Here is a 20,046-nt window from a genome sequence, read left to right on the forward strand (position 1 = left end):
GTATATTTAATCAAATATCATAATTATCTGTAATAAAAATGAACTTCAGAAGCTAGTTTATACCAAAGATAGACACAAAGTGCTGGAGTAACTCAGCTAACGGAATCAAGGGATAAGGGGTAGAAAGCAGGAACGGGGCACTGATTTTGGATGATCAGCCATGATCATATTGAATGGCGGTGCTGACTCGAAGGGCCGAATGGCCTGCTCCTGCACCTATTTTCTAGGTCTCTGTGGGTCAGTAAGAAGAGTCCCAGCCTGAAACGTCAACCATCCATTTTGTCCAGAGATGCTGCCTGACCTGCAGAGTTACTCCAGCTCTTTGTGTCTATCATAATTATCAGGTTATTTTGAAAGAACCAAAAACAAAATCCTTCAAATAAAAACACTTCATAATAGTGCACACACTATTGTCCAGAAAGCACCCTTGTGGTGAGACACTACAGCATTTTAGTGATTTCATTGCAAACAAGTCATTGTTAAAGAAGAGTTTAAAATATCCGTTCAGGAACAGAGAGCCTTATAAAATGTAAATGCAATGCTCAATTCTGCCAGATCTACTGTGTGGCAGAAGCAAGTTCTTTGCAGTAACTTACCAAAGTTGTTACTTTTCCAGTACAATAAAATCTTGCCTCAACTCAACTGTATAAAATCAAGTGTATAAAATCACGAGAGGAATAGATCGGGGAGACACACAGAGTCTCTTGCACAGTGGGGGAAATCGAGAAGCAGAGGACATGGTTTTAAGATGAAGGGGGAAAGATTTAATAGAAATCCGAAGGGTAACTTTTTTCACACAAAAAGGGTGGAACGAGCTGCCGGAGGAAGTGGTTGAGACAGGGACTATCGCAAAGTTTAAGAAGCAATTAGACAGGTACATGGATAGGACAGGTTCAGAGGGATATGGGCTAGGCACAAGCAGGTGGGACTGGTGTAGATGGGACATGTTGGTCGGTGTGGGCAAGTTGGGCCAAAGGGCCTGTTTCCACGCGGTATCACTCTAAAAGTACTGGAAGCACCAGTAACAAATTGGAACACGTGTTTAAAGCTTCCTTTTAAAAGCTGCGAAAGATCGCAGCTGTCAAATCTAAACCAGTGTGTTAGCGTTGGAGAAAGTCCAGAGGAGGTTTACGAGAATGATCCCAGGAATGTCCAAGTTAATGCATGAGTATTTGACAGCACTGGGCCTGTACTCGCTGGAGTTTAGAAGGATAAGGGGGGGGTCCTCATTAAAACTTAACGAACAGTGAAAGGCCTGGATAGAGTGGATGTGGAGAGGATGTTTCCACTAGTGGGAGAGTCTGGGACCAGAATAAGAAAGGATGTACCTTTGGAATGGTGATGAGGAGGAATTTCTTTGGCCAGAGGGTGGTGAATCTGTGGAATTCATTACCACAGACGGCTGTGGAGGCCAAGTCATAGGGTATTTTTAAAGCTAAGATTGACAGATTCTTGATCAGTTCGGGTGTCAGGGAGAAGGCAGGAGCGGGGAGAAGGCAGGAGAATGGGGTTTGAGAGGGAGAGATAGATCAGCCATGATTGAATGGCGGTGTAGACTCGATGTGCCGAATGGCCCAATTCTGCTCCTTTGAGCAGGGACAGATTTAATAGAAACCCGAGGGGCAACTTTTCCCTTTTCAAACACAGTGGGTGGTGGATGTATGGATCGAGCTGTCAGAGAAGGTAGTTGAGGCAGGGACTATCCCGTCGTTTAAGGAACATTTAGACAGGTACATGGACAGGTTTAGAGGGATACGGAGGCAGGTGGGACTAGTGTAGATGGAACACGTTGGCCGGTGTGGGCAAGATGGGCCGAAGGGCCTGCGTCCATGCTGTGTCACTTTATAAGTAGCTATTTAGAAAGGTGAAAATTATAGTCTAAAACATCAATTTTCTTTGCAAAAAAACAAACAAACCTGTGTCTGTGTCTTTATAAAAAAAGTACACCGATATCATTAATAAAGATACTGTGTAAAGTGGACAAACCATCAAATAATTCACATTGATTGAGTACATTGAACATTAACCTGATCAATTATTTAAGCCTTCATATGACAATTAATACTATTAATAATAACTGAGGTGACTACGAAAGCAGTTTCACCGACATACCTTGGGAGGAAAGATTAGTCCTTGTTCACCAGCGTTAAATGGGTTCTAGTTGGAATCCACTTCGAAAACTGCTTCCAGTAAGAGTTAACAACAAGCAAGATTGAAGTTATATTTTACCTTGCATAGAAGATAGCACAAAATGAATAATTGCTTTTATATGCATTTATATATACATATATACGCACGCACATTATACGGGCAAGGCTAAAACCCTAAGGTAGATATAAAGAGGCAATTTGTGTAGCTAAAAGACGATGCATGTTTGGGACGAGAGACACACACGAGTTGGTAAGGCCTGGAGTGCGTTTTGTGCTCCTTGGAAATGTCGCAGTTTCAGTATCAGTCCGGTTTATTGTCACGTGTACAGTGAACAGCTTCTTGTTGCGCACTAACCAGTCGGCAGAACGACAATACGCGATTACAATCGAGCCATTTACAGCGTATAGATGGGTGATTAGGGAATAACGTTGAGTGCAAGGTAGAGCCAGCAAAGTCCGATCATAGTCAAAAGTAAGAAATGTCGCTGTAGGAGTAGAGATTTAAAAGTGTAAGATTTAAGATTTAAAGTATTTAAGATTTAAAGTAAGATTTAAGTGTAAGAAAAGTGTAGAGATTTAAAAGATTGTAGATCTGCTTCTGTGGCTGGCACGCAAATAGTCGCCCGAGTTGGGCGCCATCTTGGAAGCAGAATTCCAAAGTAGAAGCAATTCGAGGGTAGTTGCCGTTCAGTTCAGTTCTCTCCTCCGCTCTGCCACGCTGGCTAAAGCCTCGTCGGCCCAGGAGCCGAGAGCAGAGCGAAGTCTGATTGTCGTTCTTCTGACAGATGAGGAGGACAGTTTCCCGGCCCGAACCTTCGATACCTGGACGTTTTCTGACATGATGCGGTGGTAGTTTTCAATGGCTCGTGCTCTGCAAAGGGGACGAAAGAAGAGGTTTGTTTGGAGCGTTGGCCAGGACCGAGAGGAGACTTACAACACGTCCAAACAGCCTCGCGATCTAACCTGTGCAGGAAGGAACTGCAGATGCTGGTTTAAACCGAAGATAGACACAAAATGCTTCCGACTGAAGAAGGGTCTCGACCGAAACGTCACCCATTCCTTCTCTCCAGAGACGTTGCCTGACCCGCTGAGTTACTCCAGCATTTTGTGTCTATTCGTGATTTAACCCAATCAATTGTTAACACATGCTGGATGTGCAAATAGCAGCCTGCTTTGTGATGTGCAAGCATTAGTTTAGCTGGCATTTAAAACACGTGTTACTAGGCACCAAAACAGTTATCGAAGCTTAAAAATTAATAAGCTGCTTTTATCTTCAGAACTGCTAGTCCACTCAGCTGAGAATTAAGACATTTGATCGAACGAGTTTGCATTTCTCTGGAGCAAGTTATGGTCTTGTTGAGCCAGGTTAAGGCCATTTTATTAACACTAAGTAACAAGGATCGAGATGCCTTATCTCACATTAAAACTGAGGTGAGAAGGAACTTTTTCACCCAGAGTTGTGAATTTGTGGAATTCTCTGCCACGGAGGGCAGTGGAAGCCAAATCACTGGATGGATTTAAGAGAGAGAGTTAGATAGAGCTCTAGGGGCTAGTGGAATCAAGGGATATGGGGAGAAGGCAGGCACGGGTTACTGATTGTGGATGATCAGCCATGATCACAATGAATGGCAGCGCTGGCTCGAAGGGCTGAATGGCCTCCTCCTGCATCTATTTTCTATGTTTCTATGTTTCGATACACAATAATGCCACTGGGTAGAACAAAGCTATTGACCAAAGGGTTAAGCAGTCAAGCACAAGTCAGGCACACTGCAAGTGGGATACCGAATTAGCAAGGATAAGCTTCAGTTGACCACATTAGGATTAAACTAAAAGTGGGACGGAACCCACAATGTTTTGAAGACCAAATTAGTCCTAAGTCGAAGAGCGAGAGGCCTGGGCAGAGTGGATGTGGAGAGGATGTTTCCACTGGTGGGAGAGTCTGGGACCAGAGGGCACAGCCACAGAATAAAAGGACGCACTTTTAGAAAGTTGAGGAGGAATTTCTTTGGTCAGAGGGTGGTGAATCTGTGGAACTCATTGCCACAGACGGCGGTGGAGGCCAAGTCAGTGGATATATTTAAGGCGGAGATTGACAGATTCTTGATTAGTACGGGTGTCAGGGGTTATGGGGAGAAGGCAGGAGAATGGGGTTAGGAGGGAGAGATAGATCAGCCATGATTGAATGGCAGAGTAGACTAGATGGTCCGAATGGCCTAATTCTGCTCCTATAACATGAATTGTACACTGTGACCATTCAAGGTCATGCCATTGGTATCTCCACCCTGCAGTGTTTGCCTTGTTAAAGGCCACCCAGCTTCTCACAGCCACTGCCACTTTGCAAACATTGGCTTACAGCTACCAAAAATTACCTCTCGTCCATTCTCTTCAGTCATCAATTAGAGAAAGAGTCAAACCACTGACGATAAATAAAAGACAAATAAGTTAATTAGCAGCAGGTGAATTTACCAAGACCAATATGGTACATCCACTCAATAAGGCACATCCACTCAATAAGGCACATCCACTCAATAAGGCCCACCTCATGAATATAGCTCTTGGAGTCAGCAAAAATACTATACATGATATACACACATGGGCCAGGTTCAGTCCTCCTGGACCTACCCGATCTCCCGGTTGCCAAACACTTTAATTCCCCTTCCCATTCCCACACTGACCTTTCCGACCTGGGCCTTCTCCATTGCTAGAGTGAGGCCAAATGCAAACTGGAGGAACAGCACCTCATATTTTGCACGGGTAGCTTACAACCTGGCGGTACAAGTACTGATTTCTCTAACTTCAAGTAACCCCTGCAACCCCTCTCCATCCCTCTCACGCCCTGGTGGTTGTACCTGCTTCAGTCGTCTTGTTGAGTCCCATTGTCTGTTTGCCCCCCCCCCCCCCCCAGCCACAAGAAACCTGTGTGATTTGAAACTAAATTGCATCGTGAGACAAAAAGCAAATCAAACGCCAACAACAGGTCGCCCTACACCCGGCTGTAAATAAGTGCCAGCTGAATTCACAGCCACACAGGGAGCAGAGGGGAATTGTTTTCACCACATGCGTTCATTACGAATTCCTGAAATGTTTCTGTTGCGACTTCATCTAGGTTCAGCAGTTTAACTCAAAAACTCTGCATCGTTTTAAAACTCTCACCACAAGGTCGCTCAGTGTGCAGTCACTTCCATTTATCACTACTGCTCTGTTCAGTTTGATTTATTGTCACGTGTACCGAGGTACAGTGAAAAGCTTTGTGTTGTGTGCTGCTGACCAGTCAGCGGAAAGACAATACGTGATTACAATCGAGCCATTTGCAGTGCACAGATACATGAACAGGGAATAGCGTTTAGTGCAAGGTAAAGCCAGCAAAGTCCGATCAAGGATAGTCCGAGGGTGGACAGTAGTCCAGCACTGCTCTCTGGTTGTGGTGGGATGGTTCAGTTGCCCGATAACAGCAACTCACATGGTTATCACTCCGAGCGCTGTTTGTGTGTTGATAACGCTGACTGCCTGACTCACACCATGATCTAACTTCAAACTCAACAAATTGGAGAAGGCAGCAACTGCCCTTGTAAGATAGAGATGCTGCCTGACCCGCTCAGTTACTCCGGCATTTAGTGTCCAACAGCCTTCTAAGTTTGGATACCATTAACAATTAGGATGGCGCAGCGGTAAAGTTGCTGCTTTACAGCGCCAGAGACCCAGGTTCAATCCTGACCACGGGCGCCGTCTGTACAGAGTTTGTACGTTCTCCCCGTGACCTACGTGGGTTTTCTCCGGGTGCTCTGGGTTCTTCCCACACTCCAAAGACGTGCAGGTTTGTAGGTTAATTAACTTGGTATAAATGTAAATTGTTACTGGGATAATGTTAGTGTGCAATGATCGCTGGTTGGCTCGGACTCTGTAGGGGTGGGCCGAAGGAATTACAGACGCTGGTTTATACCAAAGATAGACATGAAATGCTGGAGAACTCAGCATCTCTGGAGAACGTGGATAGATGACGTGTCAGGGCGGGAGGCGGCTTTTTTTCAGATCGGTCTTAAGGGTTCCGACCAAAAACGTCGCTTATCCGTGATCTCCAGAGACACTGCCTGACCCGCTGAGTTACTCCAGTACTTATGTGTCGATTGTTGATTTGAAATCCAGCTACAATCTTCCTCGTCCAATCTCTTCCTTTCTCTCTCACTCCCTCCATCCCCCATTAGATAGAGTCATGCAGCGTGGAAACAAGCCCTTCGGCCCAACTTGCCCACACCGGCCAACAATGTCCCAGCTACCCTAGTCCCACTTGCCTGCGCTTGGCCCATAACCCTCCAAACCTGTCCTATCCTGTCTAACTGTTTCTTAAACGATGGGATAGTCCCAGCCTCAACTTCCTCCTCTGGCAGCTCGTTCCATACACCCACCACCCTCTGGGTGAAACAGTTCCACTGGGATTCCTTCAGAAATCTTTTCCCCTTCACCGTGAACCCATGTCCTCCGGTCCTCGATTCCCCTACTCTGGGTAAAAGACTCCCGATCTATTCCTCTCGTGATTTTGTACACCTCTATAAGATCTTGCAAGAAGGTATAAGAAACATATCAATTCCCACAAGTCGATTTTCTGTGAGGATCAGATGCCGGATGGGGAACACAGGGGTTAAGGAGAGTTCTTGTTTTATTAAAATCACTGCAACTAAGAAACAGGAAACTCAACTTCCGTTCTAAGCCAGACTCAGCCAAGGCAAGAGGCCCAGGGCTGACTCATCCTTTCAGAAGTTATCTGAAATCTGAATTCTCCACTTTTTTTCTTCCTTTTTTTTTCTTTCTTTAAAATCTTTAAAAAATTTAAGTTTTAACAGAACTCATACATTTTACATTTCATAGTAAGCAATAATAACTACATTATAAATTCGATTATACACGTATTGTTCTGTATTATCTCCCCTCCCCCACCCCCCCTTCCCCCCACCCCCCAGTTAAAAAGAAGGAAAAAGAAAAAGAAAAAGAAAGAGAAAGAAAGAAACCTGGAGTCCAGAAGGAGACACTTCCGGGTAATTTCTTATTAAATTCTTATTAAAGGTATCAAAATAATCCTGAATTTAAATATTTCCAATTCTTAATCCTAGCTTTAAAATGAATGGGTTCCACACCTTCAAGAAGAAGTCATATCCATTTCTCAGATTATACGTTGCTTTTTCTAATGGGATACAACTACGCATTTCTGCAAACCATCTTTCAAATCTTATTTCATTTTGATCTTTCCAAGTGACCGCTACACATTTTTTTGCTACTGCTATTGCTATTTTGAGAAATCTTTCCTGATGTTTATCTAAAATTAGTTTTGGTAATATTCCTTTTGTATCTCCCAATAAAAACAACCTTGAATCCATTGGTATGATCTTATTCATCAATTTTGTCCGAATTTTTTTTTTAGGTCTTTCTTCCTTGAACACCAAAATTAGATAGAGGACAGGAGAGAAGGCAGGCACGGGTTACTGATTGTGGACGATCTGCCATGATCACAATGAATGGCGGTGCTGGCTCGAAGGGCCGAATGGCCTCCTCCTGCACCTATTTTCTATGTTTCTCACAGGAAACGGGATAAACGGAGCCGAATGCTTTCATCTCAGCGATGGAACGGAGCAAAGGCTGCAGTGGTCACGGCCAGAGTGAAATCAAGATTTTGTTTTTTTTAAAAAGGAACATTAGGACACAAGAAATAAAATGAAACCTTTCCTTTTAAGAAAAGGAATGTTGAGGCACAAGGAACTGCAGATGCTGGAATCTTGAGTAAAAGACAAAGTGCTGGAGGAACTCAGTGGGTCAGGCAGCAGGTGGGGAGGGAAGGGAGTCTGAAGAAGGGTCCCAACCACACACATTGCTACCCAGTTTAGAGACACAAATGTACAGGTTTGTAGGTTAATTGGCTCATTGTAAGTGTAAATTGTCCCTAGTGAGCGTAGGATAGTGTTAATGTGCGGGGATCGCTGGTCATCGCGGACTCCACCGCCTTCTGTGGCAATGGATCCAACAGATTCACCACCCTCTGACTAAAAGAAATTCCTCCTCATCTCCTTCCTAAAGGTACGTCTTTTTATTCTGAGGCTGTGGCCTCTGGTCCTCGACTCTCCCACTGGTGGAATCATCCTCTCCACATCCACTCTATCCAGGCCTTTCACTACTGGACAATAACATCGCTGCTGTTAATGGCAGGGACACACTTTTAATAGATTTAAGTTCCGCGGAAGTACAAGTTTCCAAGTGAACCAAGCAAGTTTACAGGGTCTGTGTACGAAGGATCTGCAGATGCTGGTTTAAACCGAAGATGGACACGAAAAGCTGGAATAACTCAGCGGGTCAGACAGCATCTAAATGCTGCCAGAGCCGCTGAGTTACTCCGGCTTTTTTGTGTCTATCTTGAGTTTACAGGGAGCACAGGAAACGGTGGGGCCCAGCGAGTCTGGAGGGAATGTGGGAAACATGACCATAGGGATTTAGAGGCCAGCAATTATATGCGTAGGAAGGAACTGCAGATGCTGGTTTAAACCGAAGATAGACACAAAATGCTGGAGTAACTCAGCGGGACAGGCAGCATCTCTGGAGAGAAGGAATGGGTGACATTTCGGGTCGAGAACCTTCTTCAGAATTCAGGTGTGAAGAAGGGTCTCGACCTGAAACGTCACCCATTCTTTATAAAGTTTCATAGACCATAATGTTTTATTCTTAATGTTTTATGTTTTATTCTTAATTGTTCGCTGCATGTCTTGTTGTTACTTGCGAGCGGAGCACCAAGGCACATTCCTTGCATGTGCACATATTTGGCTAATAAAAGTTATTCAATTCAATTCAACGCTGCCTGTCTGGTTCAGTTACTCCGGCATTTTGTGTTAATCGTCAGCAACTATATATAGACACAAAAAGCTGGAGGAACTCAGCAGGGCAGGCAGCAGTCTGATGATGGATCTCGACCCCTGAAATGTCACCCATTCCTTCTCCCCAGAGATGCTGCCTGTCCCGCTGAGTTACTCCAGCTTTTTGTGTCTATGGTTTTAACCAGCATCTGCAGTTCCTTCCCACACATTTCGCCAGCAATTATATAGTTGGTTCACTTCCATCGAAACTCCCACGTCACAAAATGCTCACTTTTAAATAAAGCTCTTCAAACTGAATACCACTGTGTTGACTTTGTCCTCAGGCCATTTTGTTCCACACAGGACTCATTCCACTCTACAACCCTTATCATGTAACAATGCACTGTAAATGGAGGAAGACCTTTCTGTCCTCGGTCTCCTCCATTGTCAGAGTGAGGCTAAACACAAATTGGAGGAACAGCATCTCAAATTTCGCTTGGGCAGCTTACAGCCCAGTGGTATGAATATTGACTTCTCTAACTTCAGGTAGCCCCGGCATTCCCTCTCTCTCCATCCATCCCCCACCCAAGTCGCACCAGCTTCTCATTTTCACTCAACAAACAGCTAACAAAGGCCTGTTTATTATCGTTACTTTTATTGCACATCTTTCATTCATTGTTCTTTATCTCTCTACATCATCGTCTATATCTCTCGTTTCCCTAATCCCCAACTAGTCTGGTCTCGACCCGAAACGTCACCCTTTCCATCTCTCCAGAGATGCTGCCTGGCCCTGAACCAGTGAACGAAGATTGTTCCCGATGTTGGGGGAGTCCAGAACCAGGGGTCACAGCTTAAAGATAAGGGGGAAGTCTTTTAGGACCGAGATGAGAAAACATTTCTTCACACAGAGAGTGGTGAGTCTGTGGAATTCTCTGCCACAGAAGGTAGTTGAGGCCAGTTCATTGGCTATATTTAAGAGGGAGTTAGATTTGGCCCTTTTTGCTAAAGGGATCAGGGGGTATGGAGAGAAGGCAGGTACAGGTTACTGAGCTGGATGATCAGCCATGATCATATTGAATGGCGGTGCAGGCTCGAAGGGCTGAATGGCCTACTCCTGCACCTATTTTCTATGTTTCTATGTTTCTATGGCCCGCTGAGTTACTCCAGCTTTTCGTGTCTATCGTCGGTTTAAACCAGCATCTGCAGTTCCTTCGTACATGCTGTAAATGTCTCGATTGTAATCACGTTTTGGCATCGACCGACAGAGTCAGGGGCCGTTGTTTCAAAGACTTTGTAAAATCGTCATGAAGCTGAACAAGCAGAATCAAGGGCCTTGTGTTTTATCATATGTCCCGAAACAGAACCGTGACCTTCTTACTTGCAGCAACACAACAGACATGCAGACATAGCAAGTACTTGGTAAACCCAGTCACAGAAACAAGTTCGATATATTAAAAAAACCAAACAAACAATAATAGTGCAAAGTCAAAAATAACACCCCCTCCGATATACTTCAGAGCCTCTTTGGAGGTTCATAAGGTCAGGTGATAGGAGCAGAATTAGGCCATTCAGCCCATCAAGTCTACTCCGCCATTCAATCATGGCTGATCTATCTCTCCCTCCTAACCCCATTCTCCTGCCTTCTCCCCATAACCCCTGACACCCGCACTAATCAAGAATCTATCTATCTATGCCGTAAAAATATCCCTTGACTTGGCCTCCACAGCCTTCTGTGGCAAAGAATTCCACAGATTCACCACCCTCTGTCTAAAGGAATTCCTCCTCATCTCCTTCCTAAAGGAACGTCCTTTAAACCTTCTTAAATGCTTAATTTCTTTAAAGAATTTAAATACTTAAATTCTACTTCGTCCTTAATAGAGGCTATAACCTGTGGCCCTAGACTCTTGAGGTTGTGGCGTTCAGTAGCCTTGTGGGAAAAGAAACGCAGTGAAAATCACCACCAGGGAAAGCTGCCAATCCCAACCACCTGGTCACAGGTGTGACTGCAAGACCTGGCAGTCCCTCAATCGGCTTCGTGCAGGGATGGGCCGATGCTAGACAATAGGTGCAGGAGTAGGCCATTCGGCCCTTCGAGCCTGTACGCACCGCCATTCAATATGATCATGGCTGATCATCCAACTCAGTATCCCTTACCTGCCTTCTCTCCATACCCCCTGATCCCTTTAGCCACAAGGGCCACATCTAACTCCCTCTTAAATATAGCCAATGAACTGGCCTCAACTACCTTCTGTGGCAGAGAATTCCACAGATTCACCACTCTCTGTGTGAAAAAAAACCTTTCTCATCTCGGTCCTAAAAGACTTCCCCCTTATCCTTAAACTGTGACCCCTTGTTCTGGACTTCCCCAACATCGGGAACAATTTTCCTGCATCTAGCCTCTCCAACCCCTTAAGAATTTTGTAAGTTTCTATAAGATCCCCCCTCAATCTTCTAAATTCCAGCGAGTACAAGCCGAGTCACAATGTCTAAGATGCCCACTTCTTGGTGAACCGCGCTGCCTGGAAGATCGAGCGGCGGCAATTGAGAAGGCAGGCTGTCCACTGTGCAAGAGCCCGGCTCAACATCTCGGACACGAAAGAAGAAGAATAGCCTGGTGTACAAAGACCAATGTAATAGATTACTTTCCAGGGGGTACCACAGAGAAATGTTGACTTTAATCGTGCACTACCTTTCTTCCTTGGTAATGGCGTCATCAAAGACCTGGGACAATCGCTGCAGCTGGCCAATCCCAAAAGACACCGATTCCAGATCTCGGTCAAACTGCCTGTGGACAGATAAGAGAGAACAGATTTCATTCAAAGGTGGGCACAAAATGCTGGAGTAACTCAGCGGGTCAGGCAGCATCTCGGGGGAGAGAAGGAATGGGTGGCGTTTCAGGTCGAGACCCTTCTTCAGACTGATGTCAGGAGAGGGGGCGGGACTGCAGACATAAATGACATTCTTCCTATAGCAGGGTGACCAACACTGAACAGAGTGCTCCAAGTGTGGCCCCACCAATGTCCACTCACTAATGGCAAGTGCTGTTCAGTGAACCAGTTACCACGCCCAACAATGTCTCATCCTGAACTCCTAGAGGCACTACAGTTCCTGCACTCATCTCCCGTTGCCAAGTACCGGAAGAGGGTTGGAGGCAGTGTTCATAAATTACAGGAGCAGAATTAGGCCATTCGGCCCATCGAGCCTACTCCTCCATAAAATCTACCGCAACATTTCACGGTACCAGCGGCCCGGCGGTAGAGTTGCTGCCTCACAGCTCCAGAGACCCAGGGTTCGATCCTGACTACGGGTGCTGTCTGTACGGAGTTTGTCACTCCGATCTCCCCGCGACCCGCGTGGGCTTTCTCGGTTTCCTCTCACACTCCGCACACAACCTACTTTTGTAGGTTAATTGGCTTGGCATTTAAAAAAAAAGTTAAATGGTCCCTGGTGTGTGTAGAATAGTGTGCGGGGATCGCTGGTCGGCGCGGACTCGGTGGGCCGAAGGGTCATCGATGGTTAGCATGGACTCAGTGGGCCGAAGGGCCTGTTGCCGTGCTGTATCTCTAACACTAAACCAAGCTTCACGTTTAATGGTACCTTTGCCTTATCGTTCCCCTGGGCGATCCGTACGGACTCTTCAATGCGGCCGATCGAACCGATCTTCTCAAGGGAAGCCCGCCCTTGCCCAGCAGGAGAGCGACATCGCTCCGCGTGGCCTTGGAGCCCGTGGGGGTGGGCTTCCGGCTGGGCGGGGAGCCGCGGAGACCCCCGCAGACAGGGGTCCGGGGAGAAGATCGCCGCGTCGAGGCAGAACCGCTGGGGCGGCCCCGCGGGGTCTGCGACTTCGATGGAGTGATCACCAGGAATTCACCCCGACTCTGACGCCTCTTCTGGAGTCTCTGCAAAAGAAACGTCATCGTGGTCAATGCGTCGGAAGGAACTGCAGGTGCTGGTTTAAACCGAAGACAGACGCAAAATGCTGGAGTAACTCAGCGGGACAGGCAGCATCTCTGGAGAGAAGGAATGGGTGACGTTTCGGGTCGAGACCTGAAGTCTGAATAATTGTCTCGACCCAAAACGTCACCCATTCCTTTTTCTTCAGGGATGTCCAGTTTAGTTTATTGTCACGTGTACCGAGGTACAGTGAAAAGCTTTTTTGTTGCCTGATTACCAGTCAGCAGAAAGACAACACATGATTACAATCCAGCCCTTTACAGTGTACAGATACACGATAAGGGAATAACGTTTAGTGCAAGGTAAAGCCAGCAAAGTCCGATCAAGGATAGTCCGAGGGTCACCAATCCTCCAAACATCTTTTATATTTGCACTATTTATATAAGAGTTTAATAATTCACTTGGATTTTATTTTCCTTTGAGTTGAAGATCTATCCAAATAAGGATCTAATGTACAATTTAAATCTCCTCCAATTATCAAGTTATATTGTCCAAATTCTGGAATGGTATTAAATATTTTAAAAAAAAATAACGGATTATCAAAATTTGGTGCGTAGACATTCACCAATATCAATTTTGTAGAATATAGTTCTCCCACTAATATAACACATCTACCTTCAGTGTCGACTATAGAGGAAGTATGTATAAATGGTATACCCTTACGAATTAAAATGGCAACACCTCTTGATTTAAAGGGAAACGATGAGTGAAATACTTTATCAATCCATTTATCATTAGTTCTAAACTACTACAAGTCATTGTAGACCCTGGGACTATCCTTGATCGGACTTTACTGGCTTTACCTTGCACTAAACGTTATTCCCTTATCGTGTATCTGTACACTGTAAAGGACTGGATTGTAATCATGTGTTGTCTTTCTGCTGACTGGTAATCAGGCAACAAAAAAGCTTTTCAAATTGCGATTTAAGATAGTCATAACGTGCTTTTTCATTTAAGATTTGCGGATTAAATCTCCAATTAGTCTGTTTCCCCGTTACTCCTTGGAGTTTTACCCTAAATGTTAAAGGGGCATGATCGGATATAATAATATTATGATATTTTGAATTATACGTATAAGGAATAAGTTTGGAGTCCACCAAGAAATAATCAATTCTTGAATAAGTTTTATGCACTGGTGAATAAAATGAATACTCTCAGCCTGAAGCGGGTTGTACAACATGACCTAGAAAGTCAGATAAAACAGTTAGACATAACAAATGCCATCGCTCCCTCTATTGAAATACATAATAAAATTGCAGCTCTCAAATATAAGTTAAATTATATTCTCTCAGCTCATATTTTAAGGCTTTTTCAATATACTAAACAAAAACATTTTGAATTTGGAGATAAACCACAGAAATTGCTAGCACGTCAACTCCGTAAATTAGAAGATGATTCTACAATTCATAAAATTAGATCAGAAAATGGAGATTTGCTTAAATTACCTAAGGATATTAATCAGAGATTTGTGCAATTTTATCAGTCATTATATTCATCAAAAATAACAGATAGTTCTGCGCAGATGCAAAACTTTTTGCAGGAATGTAACCTTCCTGGTTTGAATGTGAGTGATAGAAATTTACTGGGCGCAGAAATAACTCTGAAAGACGTTGAAGAGACTATTAAATCCATGAAAAATGGGAAGACTCCTGGCCCTGATGGCTTAAATAATGAATTTTATAAAAAATTCAGTGGTTTGATCTCTCCACGTTTGCAAACTGTATATAGTCACGCCTTTGAACAACAGAGATTACCACAAACTCTGACTGAATCAACAATAATCCTTATTCCTAAAAAAGATAAGGATTCTGAAGACCCTGGTTCGTATAGGGCGATAGCTCTTTTAAATACTGATCAGAAGATATTAGCTAAAATCTTAGCTCAGAGATTAAGTTTAGTTATAGATAAATTGATACACCCCGATCAATCAGGCTTTATAGCCAAACGATATTCATTTTTCAACTTGAGACGCTTGTTCAATATAATTTATTCAAATAGACTATTAAATGAAGATTTAGCAATCATTTCGCTAGATGCTGAAAAAGCATTTGATCAAGTAGAATGGCCCTACCTTTTCTCAGTGATGGAAAAATTTCAACTAGGTGAAAATTTTTGTTCATGGGTGAAACTTTTATATACATCCCCAACAGCTAGAATATTAACTAATCAAATGCTGTCATCTAAATTTCATTTATCTAGGGGTTGTAGACAAGGATGTCCACTATCACCGCTTCTATTTGCCCTTATTATAGAACCACTTGCTGAGAGTATTAGATCAAATTCAGATATTCATGGCTATAACACTAAACATACAACCAATAAAATTTCTTTATATGCGGATGACGTATTAATATATATTACAAAGCCAGAAATTAGCATTCCGAATTTATTAAATCTCATAACTCAATTTGGTTCATTTTCAGGTTATAGAATTAACTGGTACAAAAGTGAAATTATGCCAATAATGGAGCATAATCCGGCCATACTTCAACAATTTCCTTTTAAAATTGCCTATGAAAAGTTTAAATATCTTGGAATTTACGTGACTAGGAAATATACTTCTTTATTTAAATTTAATTTTCCTCCTTTACTCACTAAATTACACAGAAATATCCAATTTTGGAAAACACTTCCTATATCATTAGTTGGTCGTAGTAATGCTATAAAGATGATCTTTCTTCCACAGCTACTATATTTATTTCAAGCAATTCCGATCTATCTTCCAAAAAAGTTTTTTTTTTAAATTGATTCAATTGTTACTAATTTTATTTGGGACTATAAGACTCATAGAATAAATAAAAGACATCTATGCAAGTCTAAAATTAATGGAGGAATTGCTTTACCTAATTTTTTATTCTATTATTGGGCGGTTAATATTAAAAATATAACCTGCTGGTTGGATGATTCTGATCAACAACCGGAGTGGTTAAAGATGGAGAAAGAGGATTGTTTACCATTTGATATTGGTGCGATCCTCTTAGCTCCAATAAATGTAAATTAAAAAACATACGGAGGTAATCCCATTATACACAGTGTTATCCGTACCTGGAAACAATTAAAGCTTACGTTAAAATTGAGTAAATTATCTGTTTTCCTTCCTATTGCGAATAATCCTTCTTTTAAACTGTCTGTCTTAGATAGAGGCTTTGCTCAATGGAAAAGTTATGGAATTAAAAGGGTGGGAGATCTTTATCATAAGGGAACTTTTCTTTCTTTTCAGGATTTACAGCAGAAGTACAGATTACATGTTAATAATTATTTTAGATATTTACAACTTAGAGATTATGTAAAATCACACATGCAAGAATATAAGTTTAGAGGTCCAGAAACACTTGATGTATGCCTGAATCGACATTATAATTCAAATAAATTAATATCCTTTATTTATAATACTCTCCTTGACACTGACATTCCGTCATCAGAATCTTATAGACGAGCATGGGAGGACGAATTGAATCAATTTATAAGGCAAGATATATGGGATGAAAGTTTACAACATATACACCAATGTTCATTAAATACTAGACATTCCTTAACACAATTTAAAATAATACATAGGTTACATTATTCGAAGACGAAATTAAATAGGATTTTTCCTAGTATCTCTCCTATTTGTGATAAATGTCAATTTCAAGAAGCTAATTTAACTCATATTTTCGTAACTTGTATAAAAATGCAAAACTTCTGGTTGGAGATTTTTAAAATAGTTTCTAAAGTTATTAATAAAAAATTAGATATGGATCCAAAATTAATTATATTAGGATTATCAGAATATACTACAAATTTTACAGCAAGTCAGGTACATTTTCTTGATTACAGTCTAATAACTGCGAAAAAATTAATACTTAAATTTTGGAAAAAAACAATAACCCCCACAATTAAAATGTGGACTACGGAAATGACAGAGACCCTGCATTTGGAAAAAATAAGGTTTGCCTTAATCGACAAACCCGAGTTATTTTTTAAAATATGGTCTCCATTTATTGAATTTTTAGAAAAGTAAATGGGTTTGGCACAGGATTAAAATAAAAAATTTATATTAAAAGTTGAAACTTGAGTTAGGGGTTACAACTCACAGGGTGTACAACTGTGGTTATTGTCTCCCGGATCTACTCCCTTTAATTTTTATTGTTAGATCTTTTTTTTTTAACCCTCTTATTCTCTCTCCCCAAGTTTATAGTTTTTTTAAATTTTTTACTTTCTCTCTTCAAAAATTTAAAAATTAAAGCTATGTAAGAACTTTGTAACAAATGTGTTTTTTAATTTCTATTTGTACATATGCTTTTCAAAAATAAAAAAAGAACTAATGATAAACGTAAAAAGCTGGAGCAACAGCGGGACAGGCAGCATCTCTGGAGAGAAGGGAATGGGCAATGTTTCGTGCCGAGACCCTTCTTCAGACTGAAAGTTACGGGAAAGGGAAACGAGAGATGTAGACTTTAATGTAGAGAGATAAAGAATAATGAAAAATATGCAAAAAAGTAACGATAATAAAGGAAACAGGCCATTGTTGGCTGTGTGTTGGGTGAAAACGAGAAGCTGGTGCGACTTGGGTGGGGGAGGGACGGAGAGAGAGAGAGGGAATGCCGGGGCTACTTGAAGTTAGAGAAATCAATATTCAAACCACTGGGCTGTGTTTAGATTTAGAGATACAGCGCAGAAACAGGCTCTTCGGCTCACCGGGTCCGCGCTGCCCAGCGATCCCCGCACATTAACACTATCCTACACCCACTAGGGACAATTTTTTTTTGGAACATTTGCCCAGCCAATTAACCTACAAACCTGTACGTCTTTGGAGTGTGGGAGGAAACCGAAGATCTCGGAGAAAACCCACGCAGGTCACGGGGAGAACGTGCAAACTCCGTACAGTACAGCACCCATAGTCAGGATCGAACCTGAGTCTCCGGCGCTGCATTCGCTGTAAGGCAGCAACTCTACCGCTGCGCCACCGTGCCGCACGAACTAGTGTTCTCTATTCGTGGCGGGATGGTTCAGTTGCCTGATAACAGCCCAACAGATGCCGCCTGACCCGCTGAGATACTCCAGCATTTGGTGTTTATCTTTAGTCACGTATACTTGTTTACAGGGTTAACTATTGTGATCCAGCATTCGGTTTAAACCAGCATCTGCACTTCCTTCTTGCACAACTCTCGATATCAGCTGGATATCTGGATATCTCAGTGTAGGAAGGAACTGCTGATGCCTGTACGCTTTTGTTGCGTGCTAACCAGTCAGCGGAAAGACACGAGAGGAAAGAGAGGGAATGCAAGGGTTATCATTCCTTTAGATATCTACTCCCTCACGCCTCAGATCTACAGGAAACGTCCTCCTTTGTCCTGTGGACCATCCCGTCTTTCCCTGTCTCTGTTCTTGCTGAAAACCAGTTCCATCCTGTGACTAACTCTGCGATCCCCCGACTGACTCTAACCTCTCCCCTCCTGAAAAGACCCGAAACGTCACCCATTCCTTCTCTCCTGAGATGCTGCCTGACCTGGTGAGTTACTCCAGCATTTTGTGAAATAAATACCTTCGATTTGTACCAGCATTTGCAGTTATTTTCTTACAGTTCCATCCTGTGAAGTGACTTGAATAATTGAATTGAATTGAATATATTTTATTAGCCAAGTACGTACACATACAAAGAATTTGCCTTGGTGCTTTGCCCGCAAGTAACAACACGACACACAGTGAACAATTGAAGTGACTTGTTCTGTCCTCTTACTTTTACATCCTGTGATTTTGTTTTAGTTTTTTTAGTTTTTAGAGATCCATCTTCGGTTCAACATCTGCAGTTCCTTTCTACACACTCAAATCCGACCTTTTAGTGTAGTTTAGGGCTACAGCGCGGAAACAAGCCCTTCGGCCCACCGCCCAGCGATCCCCGCACACTAACACTATCCTACACACACTAGGGACAATTTTACATTTATACCAAGCCAATTAACCTGCAAACTTGCACGGCTTTGGAGTGGGGGAGGAAACCGGAGCACCCGGAGAAAACACACGCAGGCCACAAGGAGAACGTACAAACTCCGTACAGACAGCACCCGTAGTCGGGATGGAACCCGGGTCTCTGGCGCTGTGAGGCAGCAACTCTACTCTATTACTATTACGCCACCTGTTTTATGTTGAAGTTCACTGACCAGCTGCCTAGTTATACATTGACCCCCGGCATTTTTTGCATTAACACAGTTCCAAGGACCCCGACAGTCCTTTCAGGTGAGGCAGATTCTCTTGCACCTCCTCCAACCTCACCTACTGTATCTGCTGTTCCAGGTGTGGACGCCTACCTGTACATCAGCGAGACCAAACTCCCCCGCTCAGTCTGCCTAAACCTACCCGATCTCCCTGTTGCTCAACACTTTCACTCCCCCTCCCATTCCCACACTGACCTCTCTGTCCTGGGCCTCCTCCATCGACAGAGTGAGGCCCAGCGCAAATTGGAGGAACAGCGCCTCGTATTTCGCTTGGGCAGCTTACAGCCCAGCGGTATGAATAGGAAGGAAGAATGAATTAATAAAGGGTCTCAACCCCAAACGTCACCCATTCCTTTTCTCCAGAGATGCTGCCTGTCTTAGACAATAGACAATAGGTGCAGGAGTAGGCCATTCGGCCCTTCGAGCCAGCACCGCCATTCAATGCGATCATGGCTGATCACTCTCAATCAGTACCCCGTTCCTGCCTTCTCCCCATACCCCCTCACTCCGCTATCCTTAAGAGCTCTATCCAGCTCTCTCTTGAAAGCATCCAACGAACTGGCCTCCACTGCCTTCTGAGGCAGAGAATTCCACACCTTCACCACTCTCCGACTGAAAAAGTTCTTCCTCATCTCCGTTCTAAATGGCCTACCCCTTATTCTTAAACTGTGGCCCCTTGTTCTGGACTCCCCCAACATTGGGAACATGTTTCCTGCTTCTAATGTGTCCAATCCCCTAATTATCTTATATGTTTCAATAAGATCCCCCCTCATCCTTCTAAATTCCAGTGAATACAAGCCTAATTGCTCCAGCCTTTCAACATACGACAGTCCCGCCATTCCGGGAATCAACCTAGTGAACCTACGGGTTACTCCAGCAGAGTATTCCTTTACACAAACCATCTGCAGTTCCTTG

The 20,046-nt window shown here is 43.2% G+C and overlaps 2 protein-coding genes across 2 annotated transcripts in view; one reads left to right on the top strand and one right to left on the bottom strand.

The window, feature by feature from the left end:
* pimreg (PICALM interacting mitotic regulator) overlaps nt 1-20,046 on the bottom strand; it is a 21,211-nt gene continuing 1,165 nt past the window's right edge. Inside the window, exons 2-4 of the mRNA XM_078422361.1 lie at nt 12,578-12,879; nt 11,670-11,765; nt 1-3,021 (exon numbers count right to left, since the gene is read on the bottom strand). Of these exons, the coding sequence (XP_078278487.1) occupies nt 2,838-3,021; nt 11,670-11,765; nt 12,578-12,879 (582 nt within the window). The 3' untranslated portion in view covers nt 1-2,837. The remainder of the gene's footprint in view (nt 3,022-11,669; nt 11,766-12,577; nt 12,880-20,046) is intronic.
* LOC144606556 (uncharacterized) overlaps nt 18,293-20,046 on the top strand; it is a 23,676-nt gene continuing 21,922 nt past the window's right edge. Inside the window, exon 1 of the mRNA XM_078422811.1 lies at nt 18,293-18,428. The gene's annotated coding sequence lies outside the window, so the exon portion shown is untranslated. The remainder of the gene's footprint in view (nt 18,429-20,046) is intronic.

The sequence above is a fragment of the Rhinoraja longicauda genome, chromosome 26, assembly GCF_053455715.1.
Source record: "Rhinoraja longicauda isolate Sanriku21f chromosome 26, sRhiLon1.1, whole genome shotgun sequence".
In the NCBI taxonomy this organism is placed as follows: domain Eukaryota; kingdom Metazoa; phylum Chordata; class Chondrichthyes; order Rajiformes; family Arhynchobatidae; genus Rhinoraja; species Rhinoraja longicauda.